The sequence below is a fragment of the Cantharellus anzutake genome, assembly GCF_015039405.1.
Source record: "Cantharellus anzutake strain C23 chromosome Unknown EI90scaffold_38, whole genome shotgun sequence".
Lineage (NCBI taxonomy): Eukaryota > Fungi > Basidiomycota > Agaricomycetes > Cantharellales > Hydnaceae > Cantharellus > Cantharellus anzutake.
The window spans coordinates 672915-689275 of record NW_024066988.1 but is presented as its reverse complement, the minus strand read 5'-3'; the positions used below and the strand labels follow the sequence as shown (position 1 = coordinate 689275).

Here is a 16361-nt window from a genome sequence, read left to right as displayed (position 1 = left end):
GGGCAGAGTTGGTATGGATATGACAGTCCCTCTGCTCATCCTCTACCTCTGGCCTCCCTTCTGGGGAAAGGTCCAGACACACTTGTTCCCTCCTTGCTGTGTTCTGACACTGTGGATGGATATGACAGGTGGAGAGGAGGGTGGAGAGGAGTGAGGAGAGGAGTGAGGAGAGGGAGGTGATGTCAGGTCTGAAGGTGGATATCAGAGCAGACAGGGATAGGGTAGGACTATGGAGGTGGCGGAGAGGGGGGTCTGGAAGTCAAATTGGGATTGGGGATGTATGGATATGACACCAAGCCCCTATATCATTCTAGAACTATCTATAATACAAATCCAGCACATGTAACTAGTGTGAGGTATGGGAGTAGAGAGGTCTCTGAAAAGCATAAAAGGCCACTGCTTCTGCCCCCTCTCAAACCTCAGGTAGAAATATAAGTTTAATTCTCCTCACCAGTGGTTGGGTCATATACATATATGTATACCTGATCCCAACTCAACTCCTGGACCCTTTCTGCCACCTCTGGAGTCCTACCCTATTCCCATCCACTTTGATCTCCACCTTTGGATCTGACCCCACCTTCCACTCTCTCCTGATTAATCTCTGCAAAGGTACAACCTCCCATTCCTGTCCCATATCCCAAACTTGGACACCGATTGTACCTCTGCTCCAAGATCCTGTCCTGGTCCTGACCTTGGACTTTGACACCACTCCGGCTTAAGTCCATTGCATTGGTGACCTCATTTCATGTAAACACCATTGCCAATATTCCTCAGACTTTCAATCCTGCCTCCATAAGCTCTACTACCTCCAAGCTTCATGGACCTACCTCAGCACCTTTGCTGTTTGTAGTGTATACTTTGCATTTCTCCCTCACCCTTATTTGGACTACTGCTTCTTTCTATTCAGCCAGTTAGTCATCCACCCCACTTCCCCTCATCCTCCTGCCCCTCTGGGCCCTCGCCCTCCTTACTTTCAAATGCACCATAGAGTCTAACCCTTGACCCTCAGTGTAGTTCCTAACCCATACTTCCCTTTGTCTCCATTCAGACACCTTTGTTCCATTTCAGACCCCCTTTGTTTTTCATACTTCCATCTCCCCTTTATATATAGACATTGTACATACTTGTTTGTTCCTCAGTCAGTAAATGACCTGAGCAACCTGAACTCAATGTGAACCAACTTGGATGCCCCCTAGAGAAGGGAACAAAGGGAACTGGAAGGAGACAAAGGGGTACTGGATGAGGGAACAACCCCAAGGGTCAAGGGTTGGAACTCTATGGTGGTTCCCAAATGGGCAAGGCCAAGAGGGGAAGGAGTGGAGTGGGTTGTGGGGAATGACAGCTGACTAATATGGAAAGGAAGCAGCCATCTAAATAAGGAAGAGGCAACAAGAGGATTAAATGACACCATACAGTAGAGACTGCAGGGTCTGGAGTAAGTTCTGGAGGTCCGGAGTCAGAAGTCAAAGTCCAGAATATTGGCTAGATGTAATAAATGAAATGCAATAAGGAATACAAGGAGATAAGACAGAGGAGGAGGTCAAAGTCCAGGGGTGGAGATGTGACCAGAGTTCCAGAGGTGGAGGTGCAATGGGGTTCCAGTACAGGAGTCCAGAGCTGGAGGTGTGGAGCATCACAAGCTCTGGTCTGGAAGGTACGAGGTTGGGATCAGACCTGGAGTAAACCGGAGTTGGACCAGAGGTAGTGTTGGATGTTGTGTTGGAGCCAGAGGTGGAGTGGGCTCTCAACAACCAACAGGGGGAGGAGGTGGTGGTGGATGTGGAGTTCTGGAGGAGGAGATGGAGGTCCAGAATCAGGAGCAGAGGTCCAGAGCTGTATGGATATGACAGGGTGCAGTTTCCCTGACAGAAGAACAGGGTGCATCACTGTGTTGGACACTGTGGCTTAATGGTTAAAGCAGTTGACTAGAAGTCAATTCCTCTGAGGGTGCATGTTCAAATCATTCCAGTGTCTCCTTTTTGTTTTAGTGCATAAAAAGAGGTGAAGAACAATATGTGGCTCACAGGCTACATCATTGTGATTGTGGCTGAATGGCTAAGGCAGTTGACTAGAAGTCAATTCCTCTCAGAGGATGCATGTTCAAATCATGCCAGTGTCTCCTTTTGGACCATCTGGTGCTTTATTGACAACAGTATGTGATTTGCAGGGTACTCCCAATCTGAATAACCCTCACATCCACCACCTGTCTCCTGACTTCACTCTGCCCCCTCTGGTTGATGCTTATGAACCCTAACCTCCATCAAATCCGACCTCCTCCACCATCATTACCCTTCCTCTTCCACTCCTCCTTCAATCTCCTCTGGTGTACTGGTAAGAGAATCAAAGTCACTGACAACCTCTGGACCTCTTACCTCCAGACCCTGGACCTCCTCACCTCCTGGACCACACCAACTCTGATCCTTTATATTATTGTCAGGGCCCAGCCTTGGCACAGAGGCAGCTCTAACTCAGGGTCAGACACAGAGGATGCTACTGGGTCACCAGTGTTGAGTTCTCCCTCTAAGTGTTAGATATGGAACCAGGGGTTGATGCCAAGGGTTGCAAATGGTGGCCAATGTGGGCCAAGACTGGCCACTACAGGCTGAGGGTGCCAGAGGTGAGGGGACAAGGCTTGAGGGTAGGGCCTTTGGCCTCAGCAACTCTAAAGGAGCACTGTGCCCCCTAGTTGTCTCATGGCCCACATTTCATGTTAACTTAGGTTGCCTTGTCAGGGGTCAGAGCTAGAGGTCAAGATCAAGTTGATATTAGAAGTACAATAATGTATCATACAGGATATATATAGAAAGGTAAAATGGATGGATGTCACAAACGTCTTTCCTTGGAGGATAGGTCGATCACTATCCAGGCAATGCTGTCGGGTGGAGCTCGGTGTTCCGGGTCATCCGATGGTGGGTTGGAGACAGACCGGAGGTGAGGCAGAGCTCTGAGGGTGATGGGGTGTTGAAGGGACTCAGCTTCAGCAACTCAGAATGGAGCACTGTGCCCAGTATGTTCTCGTTGTCCCCATTTGTCAGGGGAGCTGGCAACAGAGGAACTGAGGCCGCCAGCAGAAGGGGGCCAGAGGCCCCCCCCTCACTACTCAACGGAGGAGGCATTAGCAAGGGTCAATCATTCATCACACAATTCATTGGGTGTTATACCAAGGCATCTCTGGGAGCACCTGTTACTCAGTTCCTAGGAGTGGCAGGTGAGTGGGATGCGATAGACATCCTGGAAGAGGTTTTGGAGGGCTGAAGACTGTTTATATTATAACTGGGGGAACTATTTACTAGAGGGGTATGCATGTACATATAGTAGAAATAATTGGATCTGAAGGTAAAGAAAGGTTACCAAGGGGAAGGGGAAGTAAATAGAAAGAAGTCCACAAGACAAATAGGAATAGGCGAAAAGCCCAAATTACGTTGTAACGGGTCTATTGCCTAGACTCGAGACAGAGAGAAGGGGGAGGGTGGTAGTGTGTGTGGGTGTGGTTCGTGAGGCCGGGTCTTGGTCCGTGGGCGCTACTGAGTCTGCAAAAACCTCAAACAAACACTCACCTATGTCTCTCTTGGACGTCAAGGCTGAGTATTATGATGTGAGGGGTCTTAGACGTGAGAAACTAGCTCAGAGGGGGCGTTAGAGTCGTGGATGGCGTCTTTGCCACTTGGATGCAACTTCTACTTGTCCCTTCACGGGTCTATTCAACACTAACTTGTTATGTACAAGCTGTTATCTAGTTTATATATGTTTGAAATGGAATGAATGGACTGGGGAAATGTAAACGGGCCGTTAGGCAACCGTAAATGATGAATATCCAATTGGGAACAAAGAAACAATAAAAGAAATATGAATGAATGGGGGATATATCATAACGGGTCCGAAATGGGAAATGTAAAAGTTAACTCCGCAACGCTTCGCCACAGCGCCCGCCTATCCTCCCGTCAGCAACCTCCTAGTCTCCAGCTTTCCAACGAGCCCCTATTCGTCCCATTTGGTGCAGTAGTTGTTGAGATGTGGCCATTGACAGGTGCTGTCAAGACCACGTGAGACTCTACTCCATGCTGAACCATCCAGGCATGGGATTGCCATTCTGGGAAATGCTCCGGGGGTGAAGAAGGAAGGTAGAGCATCACTATCGGGTGGAAAAACGGCTGGGTTGTATGTGTGGGTATGGAGGTCTGGAGAGGGGGTGAAATTGGCAGCGTGGTTGGGCATGGGAATTTTGCTTGGGGTTGTCGGGAATGATGGGGAAAATAGGGAAAAATAAGGAATGAGTTTGTGGAGTGTTGGATAGTGATAGAATAAACATCGGGAGCGTCAGAGGGTATGTGGTATATGTTGGTGGCCAAATTCCACAGAATCCGACTTTTTGCGGTACACAGAGTTGTCCCCACAACAACGTTGTAATGGGTCTATCCAACTAGACTCAAGACAGGAAGGAGGGGGATAGGAACCTCACTGAGGGTCAGGTCTGAATGGGTATATTGGTCCTCTAGAGTGTGGTGCTGATACTCTCTTGCTACTGTACAGCAGTGAAGGAGAGAATGAAGGAAGGTCAGTTGGGAGGTTCAAATGAGACCACCACCAAGCTGTTCCCTGGTTCTTTAGTTAGGATGAGGAAGTGTACTAGTATTATTTGTTGTAAATATAGTACCAATCCGAGTGTTTTGGCTAATTCTATTTTTATGGGTTAGTCTTAAAGTTTCTGGGAATTCACTTACAGATAAACCGAGCCCTGCAGAGCTGTTCCTTTATTGAAATTTCTTAATTTGTCTAGGTGTAATTCTGTGTAGCATTGTTCAATTTGGAATTTTAACTTGAATTAAATCTTCTACTTAGTGAATTTTCAAAGATTCTACTCAGTTAATGGATTTGGATTGTGTCTGGAGTGTCCCTTGAGTTTGTTTTATTTTTGTCTTATTTTATTGCTTGTTTTAACAGTAGCAAAATAACTGTTTTGTGTTTACACTTTGAAATCTGGAGTGTTAACCAGCTCTCCTGTTGAAATATCTACTTAATATTTCTCTCCTTAATTGCTGCTTTTTACTACAGTGGCAATCTTAACTGTATATCACTTTTTCGCACTGGAGTGACAACCAGAAATGCTTGAGAAAAATAATACTCTATTTTCTTACTTCTCTGAGGGGGGCGAAAAGTCGCAGAAAGGGTCTCCCTTTTATACTCCTTGGGTCACCTTCCTTTTTCATGCTCTACCTCATTTACAGGATTTATTTACAGTGTATTTTTCTCAAACTAAATAAAAAATGAAATTTTCACGCTATAGTTCTACTGCGCTTTGCTGTGGTGAACTGCGGCTCTACTGCGGTCAGACTGCGCCTAGAATCCTTATTGTCCTTCCTCGCCTAAGCTATTTTAATGGTTAATTAGAACTTGACTGTGCTGCATTTGTTGCAGTTTCCTATTTCAAATTCCTCATATTTACCATTAAATTTGCTATGACTCGGTGATTCTGAATTCAAACTTCGCATTACTATGCATATGGCTGCGCTGAGACCTTCAGCTGTTTTATTCCATTTTTATTCAGCGACATTTAGTTAAAATGAGGTGAATTATTCAGGTTTAAAACTGAAAGAAAAAGTTGCTAGTAGTCAAGAATTACTCAAACAAATGTATTATAGCTCTCCACTTCATTAGAATATTGTTCCCTAAAATCCCTGCCATGGTCCATCATAGTTCAGTGGTTTTCATGGATTTCATTCATCTTCCCTGATTCCCCTTTGTATTATCACATCCTAATCCTCCATATGTTTTGTTCGTTGTTATAGTAAGTCGTCCTTGAAGATATCATATTTTTATGTATTTTATTTAGGGCTCTGGACCTCTTGAAGCTGTCTTCCCATGCATTTTCAGGTTTCTAACTTCATGTCCTTGTATCTCATTCATTTCTGGATGGTTTCTCACGTTCTTGGTATCATAAATTTTCATTTATTCCCACATTTCCAATGGTACTAAAGTTGTGTTCTATTTCCTGGTATTTGTTGAGTTAGCAAAAGTTCACACGCACATTTGGTAATCACATGCATTGTTCCCATAGTCGTTTGTATGCAGGCGCTGTTTCTGTTTAATTGTTCAGGATTTATGATATGCGCAGGTGTTTATATCTTTCATATGGGCTTCTGTGATTTATTTCAGATTTTTCCCTCATGATCTAAGGTTGTTTTGCACTTTCCATGCTTTGTTTTGACCGGGCTCTTCCTTATTTGGATGGAAATTGGTCTTCATGATCTGCCAAAGTGCGGATCTCGGTTCTGACAGCCGGTTCCCTTTGCATTGCCACCCTCACATGTCATTAAACATGATGCGGATTTCTATATTCCCGTCATTGGTATAACTTCACAACGGCTTGACCGTTTGGGCTGAAAATTTGCATAACTATAGTTTCCTATTTTTCATAATTTCCTTGTAAATTTCGTTGTATGTTTTAATTATGGATCCTACGTAAACATCGTCTTTTCCCTGAGCTCGGACTTTTGATGTTGCTATTCCCGTTATTGGATATCTCATTAACGCGTGATCCTTTTATTATGAAAATTTGGGTGGATTAAGATTAGATCCCTTCCTTTTTAATGGGTTATCAAGCTCGTCTCGGTTGTTACTGGTTATTCTTCACGCTTGCTTTTTAAGCGTTGTCCTTGTTTTGCAGGAGTTTCAGTCATATCTCCGTCGTTTATGGGTAGTTTTCCCTGTAATTACTTTCATTGGGTCCGTTTGGGGGACATCTACATTTCCTATTATAAACACGCCTTTGAATTTTGCATTAGTTCCTGAGTAATCCTTGTTCCGTGGTACTTCCATCCTTGGCTACATGTGTGGACATGGGAAAGTAGTTTCTGTGGAGGTTCTCTGATTGTTTTTAGAGTCAAGTCTTGGTCGATTGTCCTAATTCTTTGTTTAATATTTGCTATAAATTCTCCCAAGAATTCCGTCTTGTTGATGCTAAGCTTGAAGTATTTTTGCTAATTTTCTTTCTTTCAATTTATTGCGTATGTAGTCGTAATAATTCGTTAAAATTCAGGTCCTTCTATTTTCTCATATCTACTTGTCATATGGGGTTTTGTGATTTATCTGGCATATTTCCATAATGGGTTTCCATAGTGTGACCGTTATTTCTCCTACAGCGGGTCACGGAAGAGTCCGATAGACAAAATAGGAAAGAATATCACTGTCAGAGATCGGATTATTGTCGGAGACTGGGATATTGTCGGTGTCGGAGATTGTGGCAGAGGTCTGTTGGAGCGCGCGCACGGATATGCGGGCGGAAATATGCGGCGCATCCGGAAGCGCTGTTCAAGGTTAGCAGAGTGGGATCGCGGCCTCAGCGACTCAGGTGGAGCGCTGTGCCCTGAGCTTGACGTTTGGGGGAGATCCCGTATTTACAAACTGACACTTACAGCGGACTTCAAACAAGACTTGTGGGCGGAGCGGACCTGTAGGAGGAGCGCAGACTCCGCGAGCACGGACTCAGAGGGGGGAAGCCCCCTTTGCAGAAGGAGAGACTCAGACCAGACAGGGGGGGTACTCTAGTTGATTTCAGACTGGGGTCCCCGAAAGTATTTACAAGGTATATAAATAGGCAAGAGGGAATATAGAAAGGCCGGTCAGTCCGGCGCGGTCCGGCGCGGAGATAAGCGGGAATTGTCAAACTAAATAAGGACAAGAGCCCGGGAACTGGAAAGGAGGAACAGATCACTAAACAATAAGTGGCAAGGGTTATTGATGAATAACTGAATGAGATCAATAACCTAGTGCCAATAAAGAGGGGATCAAATGCCGATATTGGCAGGGAAGCAAACAATAAATGGCACTCGGCAAGGAATGAATGATAAGCTGCCAAGTGACAAATGGCCAGAGGAAAAGTGGAGGTCAGTGCGCGGCGCCGATACAAGTCCGCAAATAAGCGGGGTCGGTGTGGTGCCGACACAAGTCCGCGAACAGAAGTTGATCTGCCAGCACTGTCACACAAGGACAGCATGAAGGCCAACAGAGGTACAGAGGGGAGTGGGAGTGTTGGCCTGACCAGAGGTGTCAAGGGCAACCAGAAGTGGCCAGAAGGTGCAGAGATGGGCAGAGGGTGCGGAGTGGGCAGAGGGTGCGGAGTGGACGGAAGCGGGGCATGGCTGTGACCACATAGCGGGAAGCGATGAGTGTGGTTCAGATGGAGACAAGGCAGGCGTGACTGAATGCCGGGAGCGCCAAGGGCTCAGGAACTGGAGGTAAGGTTGGAATACCGGCAGGGTCTAGGTTCTGATTCTTGGCCAAGTCTCACGCAGTAAGGCAGGGGGCCAGACATGGGGTTGGGGGCTGGTTAGGATGGGTTTCGGGTCGGCAGATTCGCCTATCGGCATTGGTTCGCCGCTGACGGAGCCCCGGGATTTGTCGGTCGTGACAATCACATGACAATAAGAAAATGGAAACATTGGCCTCTAGACACAAGAAATGGAATCAGAAAAATCAGGAAAAATAGGAAATGTGTGTAAGGAGTGTAAGTGGATATGGGATACATGTGATAGATGTGAGGTGCTTGCTGAGGGTAGTAGAATCGCAGGATTTGGCTCATTTAAGGTGCACTGGCAAATCCCCATTCCAATATCTGAAGTTTTGTGGAGTGAGAGAAATAAAAGCCAACTGAATGGCAAGGTCTGGAAGTGTCTATGAACAAGCAGGGAACTACAGAGAAGAGGCATCTGTCAGGGACTGCGTGTCAGTTCACAATGAAGAGGAAGTTCCTGAGAATCCTAGTTGTTGTTAACGCTGAGGTGCCACCCTCAGTGGAGATAGGAGTTATATACATGGGTACCGCTACCCACTAGAGTGTGGCTACAACGAGATAGAAGATAACCGATAGAATGACGACACGAAAAGATAACTATTCATTCGGATAATCATAAGCGAGGTGTGGGAAAGGGGTGACATGTGGACGGAAGATAGGAAGCGGGAGCTAAGCGAGATTACCTGTGTTCTTTGGATCTCTCCAGATCATCTTACAGCAACTCCCTTCCGGCATAGGGAGTCAGGGTAGCTGGTTAGGCTGTGCCCTGACAGCATCCAGAAAGGTCTGGAGCCCGGAAGTTGTAGTCCGGAAGATTGGGGTTATAGAAAATATCAAATGATAAAACAATAAGATTATCAAGACTGGAGGTAATATAGGAATGAGGAGGTACCAGAAGGGAGGAGGTACTGGAGGTGAGGAGATACCAGAGGTGTGGAGACCAGAGGTAGGAAGGAGGGTGGAATGACAAGTTGGGATTCATCAACAATGAGCAAGCCCACCTCCTTCAAACAAGGGTTCTGAGGAGGTGGAGGTATGGTGGTGGAGGTCCAGAGGTGATGTGGACATAGGTGGGTGGCAGAGCGGGAGAGAGTTGGAGCAGGAGGTAGTCCTAGGTTCATTGGCATCGACCGGAGGTAGTGGAGAGAGATTGGGAGGGCTAGTGGAGTCATGTATGGATAGAGTGGAGGGAGGCAGAAGATCTGGGATATGAGAATGGAAGTGGACCTGGGCCAAAGGCTGAAGGGTCCAGAAGCAACTGGAAGCAAATGGGCTGCATAGTGGCTGGCAATGGCTGAAAGTCAATGTCATATCCATCCACAGCCATCACCTCCCACTACCTCCAGTCCTTCCAGATCACCTCCACTCCTTTGTCACTAACCTCGGAGCCTCTGGATTCCACAACTACCTCCAACTCCCCTGATGGTCACCACCCCCTCAATTCAATATATTACCTATGCCTCCCTAAGTACAGAGCCCCAAAGGCCTCTGGACAGCTCCAACGTCCGCTAGTGCACTCCCACCTCCACTGGGCAACTCAGTTGCTTTCCCTGCAAGCCTACCTTCAGGCTGATCCCTCCTTTCCATTTCTGGGTTATAGCCCGCCACTCCACTAACCCTGTGTCAGGGACGGTACAGGAGAGGCAGAGGTAGTGGCCTGAGTGGCAGCAGAGTGACAGGAATGTATGGCGAGAGGCCCTCACTCGGGCTCACATCCCTGTCTGGCTTCTTAGGCTGAAGCAGTAATGATTGTTATTAGGATGAAAGGCTAAACTAAACTAAACTAAGCTAGAGTAAGGTACTTGCCTGAAGCAGTAATGCGAAGAAGGCTACTTCTTTGGTTCTGCTTCAGCTCGGTTTATATACAGGTGGGAACAGGTCACATGGGGAGCGCCATGTCAGCCCAGGTGGAGCCAGGCTATCGCAGATGGCTCCGCATGTGATCCCGAGTGTCAGAGGAGAGAAGTACAAATGAGGATGCATGGCGTATCCAGCGGCACAGTACCCACATGGAGTACTCAGCATTGGATGCATCCGTGCTACATGGGTAAGAGGAGAGGTCATCTGTATAAAGAAAGAAAGGAAGAAAGAAAGGGAAAGAGGAAAGACAAAGGAGAAAGGGAGAGGAGCAATGGGAGGGTGCAGAGCAGAGCAGAGCAGCGTGCCCTGACATCACCCCTGTTAGAGACCAGATCGAGATGAAGGAGTTGTCTCCGTGGCAGAGGGCTTCGGCCTCAGTGACTCAGACCAGGAGTGCTGTGCCAAGTTACACGTCTGTACCCTAATTTACTTACTGGCAACGAGAACTAAAGGGGGATCAACTCTAGTCGATTTTATCACTGGAGTGTAACCTATCTACAAGTTAAGTATATATAGTTACATCGAAGCGGGCCTGTGAATGGCAGGACCGAGCGGAGCGGAGCTAACGGAGTTAAACATTAGCCAATTGAATATTACCAACAAGTCGGGTTACGGAGTTAGCGGAGTGGCAGGCAATAACCCAGAAACGGAAAGGAGGGATAGGCCCGAAGTGTCATATCCGTGCATACCCGACCCCGACCCGACTTCCGGACCTCCACCCTTTTCACCTCCGGAGTCATAACCTACCATTGCCGTTCCGATACTCACCTTCGGTCTTGGCAAACACACCTCCCCCTTACCTCTCCGACCCTGTCTCCGTCCGCTCCGATACTCATCTCGGACCGAACACCGCCCCTCCACCCTTCCTACTACTCTGCTCCCCCTTCACAACACCTCCACCCTCCCGTCATCCCCCTACGCTTCCCCCATCCGCTCCGATACTCACCTTCGGACCTGACTACTCTCCTTTCCGCCACTCCCTCTTCCTTACCTTTCCCCTCTCTTCTCCCTCTGTTACCCCTCTGCCACCCTTCCGCCAAGTTACGACCTTCCACCGCTGTTCCGTACTTCGCACTCGGACACTGTTCGTACCTTACTCCGAGCCTCCGTCATAGTCCCTACCTCGGACTTTGACTCCACCTCGGTCTTAGTCCATTGCATTGGTGACCTCATACTACGTGAACACCATTGCCAATTCCCTTGGACTTTCAACCCCGCCTCCGTAACCTCTGTAAGCTCCGCAACCCCCGAGCTTCGTGGACCGCCTTTGGCACTCTCGCCGCTTGTAATGTATTTCTCGCGTTTTCCCCTCATCCCTATTTGGACTACTGCTTCTTCCTATTCTAGCCAGTTAGTCATCATCCCCACTTCCCCTCATCCTCCTGCCCCTCTGGGCCTCGCCCTCCCTACCTCCTTTCGGACATATCACAGGTCTTGCCCTATGACCTTCGGTACCGCTCCGCTCCCTCTACCCTTTGTTCCCATTCGGACATCTTTGTTCCGATTCGGTCACCCTTTGTTCTCCTTGTGCTTTTGCCCCTTCCATTATATATATCGGCGCTTGTACATACTCGTCTTGGTTTCAGTCCGAAATCGACCTGAAATGCCCCCTAGAGACTTCCTGCTCACCTACTGTGAAATTAAGGACCAAATGGACAAACAGCAATGGCACAGCGCTCCGCTTGAGTCGCTGAGGCCAAGGTCCCTCCACGCTAAGTCTCCGATTCCACTCCGGAGTTGTCCATTTCCGCCCATTCTAACACGAAGGTAGACTTGCAGGGCAAGCAAGTGAATTGCCCAGTGGGGGCAGGAGTGCGCCAGCAGACGTCAGAGCTGTCTGGAGGCCTTTGGGGCTCCATACTTAGGGAGGCATAGGTAATATATTGAAAAGAGGGGGTGGTGACCATCGAGGGAGGTGGAGGTGATTGCGGAATATGGGAGCTCCGAGGTTAGTGAAGAAGGAGCAGAGGTAGTCCAGAAGGGTCGGAGGTAGTGGAAGATGATGGCTGTGGATGGATATGACAACCCCCTCCTTAAGCCACTTTGCCTCGAAGTGGCTAGGGGGTTTTCTCGCTCTCTGCCTGGGGCATCTGGGTGTGCTCTGTGGAACTCCTCGATCCGGTCACACACATTGGCCAGGTAGCCACTCGTTTTCGGAGTTTGGCCAGCCCATGAATTTCACCAGATACCAGCACTTCCTGCAGCACCAGTGGGAGTTGAGGACCTTCTTGACTTCGTACTCTTCCCCTCCATCTATGATTTCGGGGCCTGGGCAGGGGTCAGCAGGTCGTTCGGTGATCCCATCTGGGCGGTAGGGCCGGACATTTGTTACTGATACCACTGGGTGGACTCCCCTTTGTCGCGCTGTGAGCTGGAGTTTTGGGTGCTGAGCCAGACTTGATCGCCTTCCCTGTACTTGGGCACTACCTCTCAGTTTTGGTCATAGTAGCAGGCCATCTCTTCTGCTGCATGCTCTAGCGCTGCCTTCGCCTCTTCCTGCATTTTCATCAGTCTCGAGGTGAACATGTCTGCAGCTTCGACTTCTGATGCACGAGTGGGTTCTGTCCCCATCCTGGGGTGTTGGCCTGTGTCAAGCTCAAAGGGGGTGTGGCAGGTTGAGGTGTGGATGCGGTTATTATGGGAGAACTCCGCTAGCGGGAGCCAGTCCGCCCAGTCATCCTGGTGGTGGTTAACAAACACTCAGAGGTAGGCTTCTATCTCCTGGTTTACCCACTCTGTCTGTCCATCCATCTTTGGGTGGTAAGGCACTGAAGGGGTCAGCTTGACCGCTAGTAGGGCCGCTAGCTCTTTGGAGAACTGAGAGACAAAGGCACTCCCTCTGTCGCTGAGAATCTCCTTGGGGAGCCCATGATGCTTCCAGATGTGTTTGAGGAAGAGTTGGGCGATTCCAGCTGAGTCTACCACTGTGACTGTAGGGATTGCATGGATGCGCTTGGAGAGGCAGTCCACCACCACTAGGATGGCATTGTAGCCCTTTGACTCAGGGAGTTCTCCGATCATATCCACAAAGATTACCTGCCAGCAGCAGGTGGGGATCTTGTTTGGCATGAGCTTCCCCACCTTCTGCAAGGGGAATGACTTGACTCGATTGCAGGTGTCGCACCCCATCATGTAACAGCCTACATACTCCGCCATCTGGAGCCACCAGTAGTCACAGGAGATGAGCTCCAGGGTTTTCCATTACCCCAGGTGTCCCGTCGCCTGCATGTCGTGGTGTAGCCGAACCAGGTCGTGGCAGAGTTGTGGGTCCTTCAGGACATATACCTTTCCCCAGTAGAGGACCAACTCTCCATCTCTGCTCCATTCATCTGTCCTGAGGGTTCCATCTCCCAGCTCCTTCAGCGCTTTCACTACCTTCTTGTCATGGTCTTTCGCTGCATGTATTCTTTCCAGGATGGCCACCTCCTCTCCCTCCACTGTGACAGCCTAAGTCGCATGGGCTTTAAACCATTCTGGCTGTAGGAGGGTCAGGCTGTCGTTGTCATCCCTTCCCTTTGGGTGGTCAGCACGGCAGGAGAGGGCATCTGGTTTCCCCATGAGTTTCCCTGGTTGGTGGATGAGGGTGAAGTGGAAGCGGGACAGGAATAGTGACCACCGCACTTGGTGGCAATTCAGCCTCTGCATGGTGCAGAAGTAGCCTAGGTTGCAGTGGTCCATGTAGATATCGACCTTCTCCTCAGCCCCTTCTATGAAGTGATGCCACTCTTCTAGCGCTCAGACTATTGCGAGCATTTCTTTGTCATAGATTTCGTAGTTGCGTTCTACTTCAGTGAAGCTCTTGGACATGAAGGCGATAGGGTGGAACTCACTGTCAGTTTGGAACTGGGACAGCACAGCACCAGTGGCAAAGTTGGAGGCATTGCATTCGAGTTTGTAGTGGCCAGAGTCAGCAGGAAAAGCAGGGATGGGGGTGGAGGTGATGGCAGCCTTGAGGGCACCGAAGGCACGCTCTTCATTCTCCCCCCATGTCCAGGCCTTTGCTTTGTGGGTCAGGGCATGGAGTGGCCATGCCATCTCGGAGAAGTCCTTGATGAAGCGACAGTAGAAGTTTATGAAGCTCAGGAAGGATTGTACCTCCTTCACCCTTGTTGGCATTGGCCAGTCAAGGACCCCTTGGACCTTCACTGGGTCCATGGCAACACTACCCTCGGAGATGACAAGTCCGAGGTATTTGATGCGGTGCCACTCAAACTTGCACTTTTCCGGTTTGAGGAAGAGCTTCCTCCTCCACAGCGTTTCCAGCACTTCCCACATGACCTTCCAATGTTCCTCTAGGGTGGACGTGAAGATCAGGATGTCATCCATGTAGCAGATAACAACCTCTCAGTCAATGAAGTCCCGAAGGATGTCGTTCATCATGGTCTGGAAGGTTGCCGGGGAGTTGCATAGCCCAAAGAACATCACCATGGGTTTGAACAGGCCCCAGTTGGTTGCAAACACCGCTTTCCACTCATCGCTGTCTTTGATCCATACGTTGTTGAACCCCCAGTGCAGATCTAGTGCCGAGAAATACTTTGCATTTCAAAGGCACGTGAGGACATCAGAAATGAGTGGGAGGGGGTACAAGTTCTTGACCATTATTTTTTTAAGCTTTTGGTAATCCTGGACCAGGTGCAGGGACCCATCCTTCTTCTTGATGAAGAATATGGGGGCACCCATTGGCAACTTTGATGGGCATATGCGCCCGTTTCGCAGGTTCTCACGTAGGAACTCATCCAGCTCTTTCTGTTCCGGTCAGGATAGGGGGAAGGTTTTGCCTCTAGGGAGTTTGGCATCTGTCATATCCATCCATGGCCATCGTCTTCCACTACCTCCGATCCTTCCAGACTACCTCTGCTCCTTCTTCACTAACCTCGGAGCTCTCATATTCCGCAATCACCTCCACCTCCCTCAATGGTCACCACCCCCTCTTTTCAATATATTACCTACACCTCCCTAAGTATGGAGCCCCGAAGGCTTCCGGACAGCTCTGACATCCGCTAGTGCACTCCCGCCTCTGCTGGGCAATTCACTTGCTTGCCCTGCAAGTCCACCTTCAGGCCTATCCCTCCTTTCTGTTTCTGGGTTATCGCCTGCCATTCCGCTAACCCTGTAACCCAACTTGTTGGTAATATTCAATCAGCTAATGCTTAACTCCGTTAGCTCCACTCCACTCAGCCTTGCCATTCACAGGTCTGCCCTTGCTGTAACTATATATATACTTAACTTGTACATAGGTTACACCTCAGTGATAAAATCGACTAGAGTTGATCCCCCTTTAGTTCTTGTTGCCAGTAAGTAAATTAGGGCATGGACGTGTAACTTGGCACAGCACTCCTGGTCTGAGTCGCTGAGGCCGAAGCCCTCTGCCACGGAGACAACTCCTTCATCTCAATCCGGTCTCTAACAGCATCTGGGGTTAGATCAATAGCATGGTCCCAGGGCTTCCAAGGGGGCAGCATGTCAAAGGCCTCCTTCGAGAATACATCCTGGAAGTCCCTGTAGTGCTCAGGCACCAGCTCTTCTAGCGTCAGTGGTTTCGCCTCCGCATCTTGGGCTTCCTCCACTAGGCATTGGGACAGCATGGTCATTGCCCTTAGGTTGTGCCCCCACTCTGGTGGGATTATGGCAGTGTAGATCCTGTCCCCAGGCTCCACTTCGGGGGGCTGCTCAGCAGTTGTTTGCTGCGACCGGCAGGAGGAGGGGCAATGGGACATGATGACCTTCTGCCATGCCCAGTCGACCTCTGGGTTATGGTGTAGCAGCCACAAGTGCCCGATGATAAGGGACTGCTGCCCTAGGTTTGCCATGGCGAAGCGGGCCCACTCTGTGTGTTGGCCAAATGTCAACAGGGCTTCCAGCTCTTCAGTGATGGCCCCATTCTCGTTTGGCATTCCATCTACATTGTGCACTGGGATGGGCTGGGGGAGCAGGGTTGTCTCAAGCCCATGCTTCTGGATGAAGTCTGGGCTTATGAAGTTCCCAGTCATGCCGGAGTCTAACAGCACCGAAACAGTGACCGTGGTGAGGGATGGTAACATGGTCACCTTTACTTTCATGTTGAGGGAGCAGGGGGACTGTTTGGCAAGCATGTAGATGGCAGGTGGGGAGACGGCCACCTCCGGTGGTGGGCCAGTGGCTTTCATGCCTTTCTTGGTTGAGGATGTGGTTTTCCTCTGTTTCTTAGCAATTACCCGGTGGAATTTGGACA

The 16361-nt window shown here is 49.1% G+C and overlaps 1 protein-coding gene and 2 non-coding genes across 3 annotated transcripts; all 3 read left to right on the top strand.

Annotated features, from left to right (window-relative positions):
• The first annotated feature begins 1894 nt into the window (after nt 1-1894).
• On the top strand, nt 1895-1974 carry EI90DRAFT_t164. The gene has a single exon. It is a non-coding gene; the product is annotated as a tRNA-Ser (tRNA).
• A 63-nt stretch (nt 1975-2037) lies between these two features.
• EI90DRAFT_t165 lies at nt 2038-2119 on the top strand. Its single transcript has one exon. It is a non-coding gene; the product is annotated as a tRNA-Ser (tRNA).
• A 414-nt stretch (nt 2120-2533) lies between these two features.
• On the top strand, nt 2534-3255 carry EI90DRAFT_3017957 (uncharacterized protein; the record flags this gene model as incomplete). Its single annotated transcript, XM_039057167.1, has 3 exons — nt 2534-2617; nt 2793-2807; nt 2851-3255. 3 exons carry the CDS (start codon nt 2534-2536, stop codon nt 3253-3255), a joined length of 504 nt encoding a protein of 167 aa, XP_038913927.1.
• Between the last annotated feature and the right edge of the window lie 13106 nt (nt 3256-16361).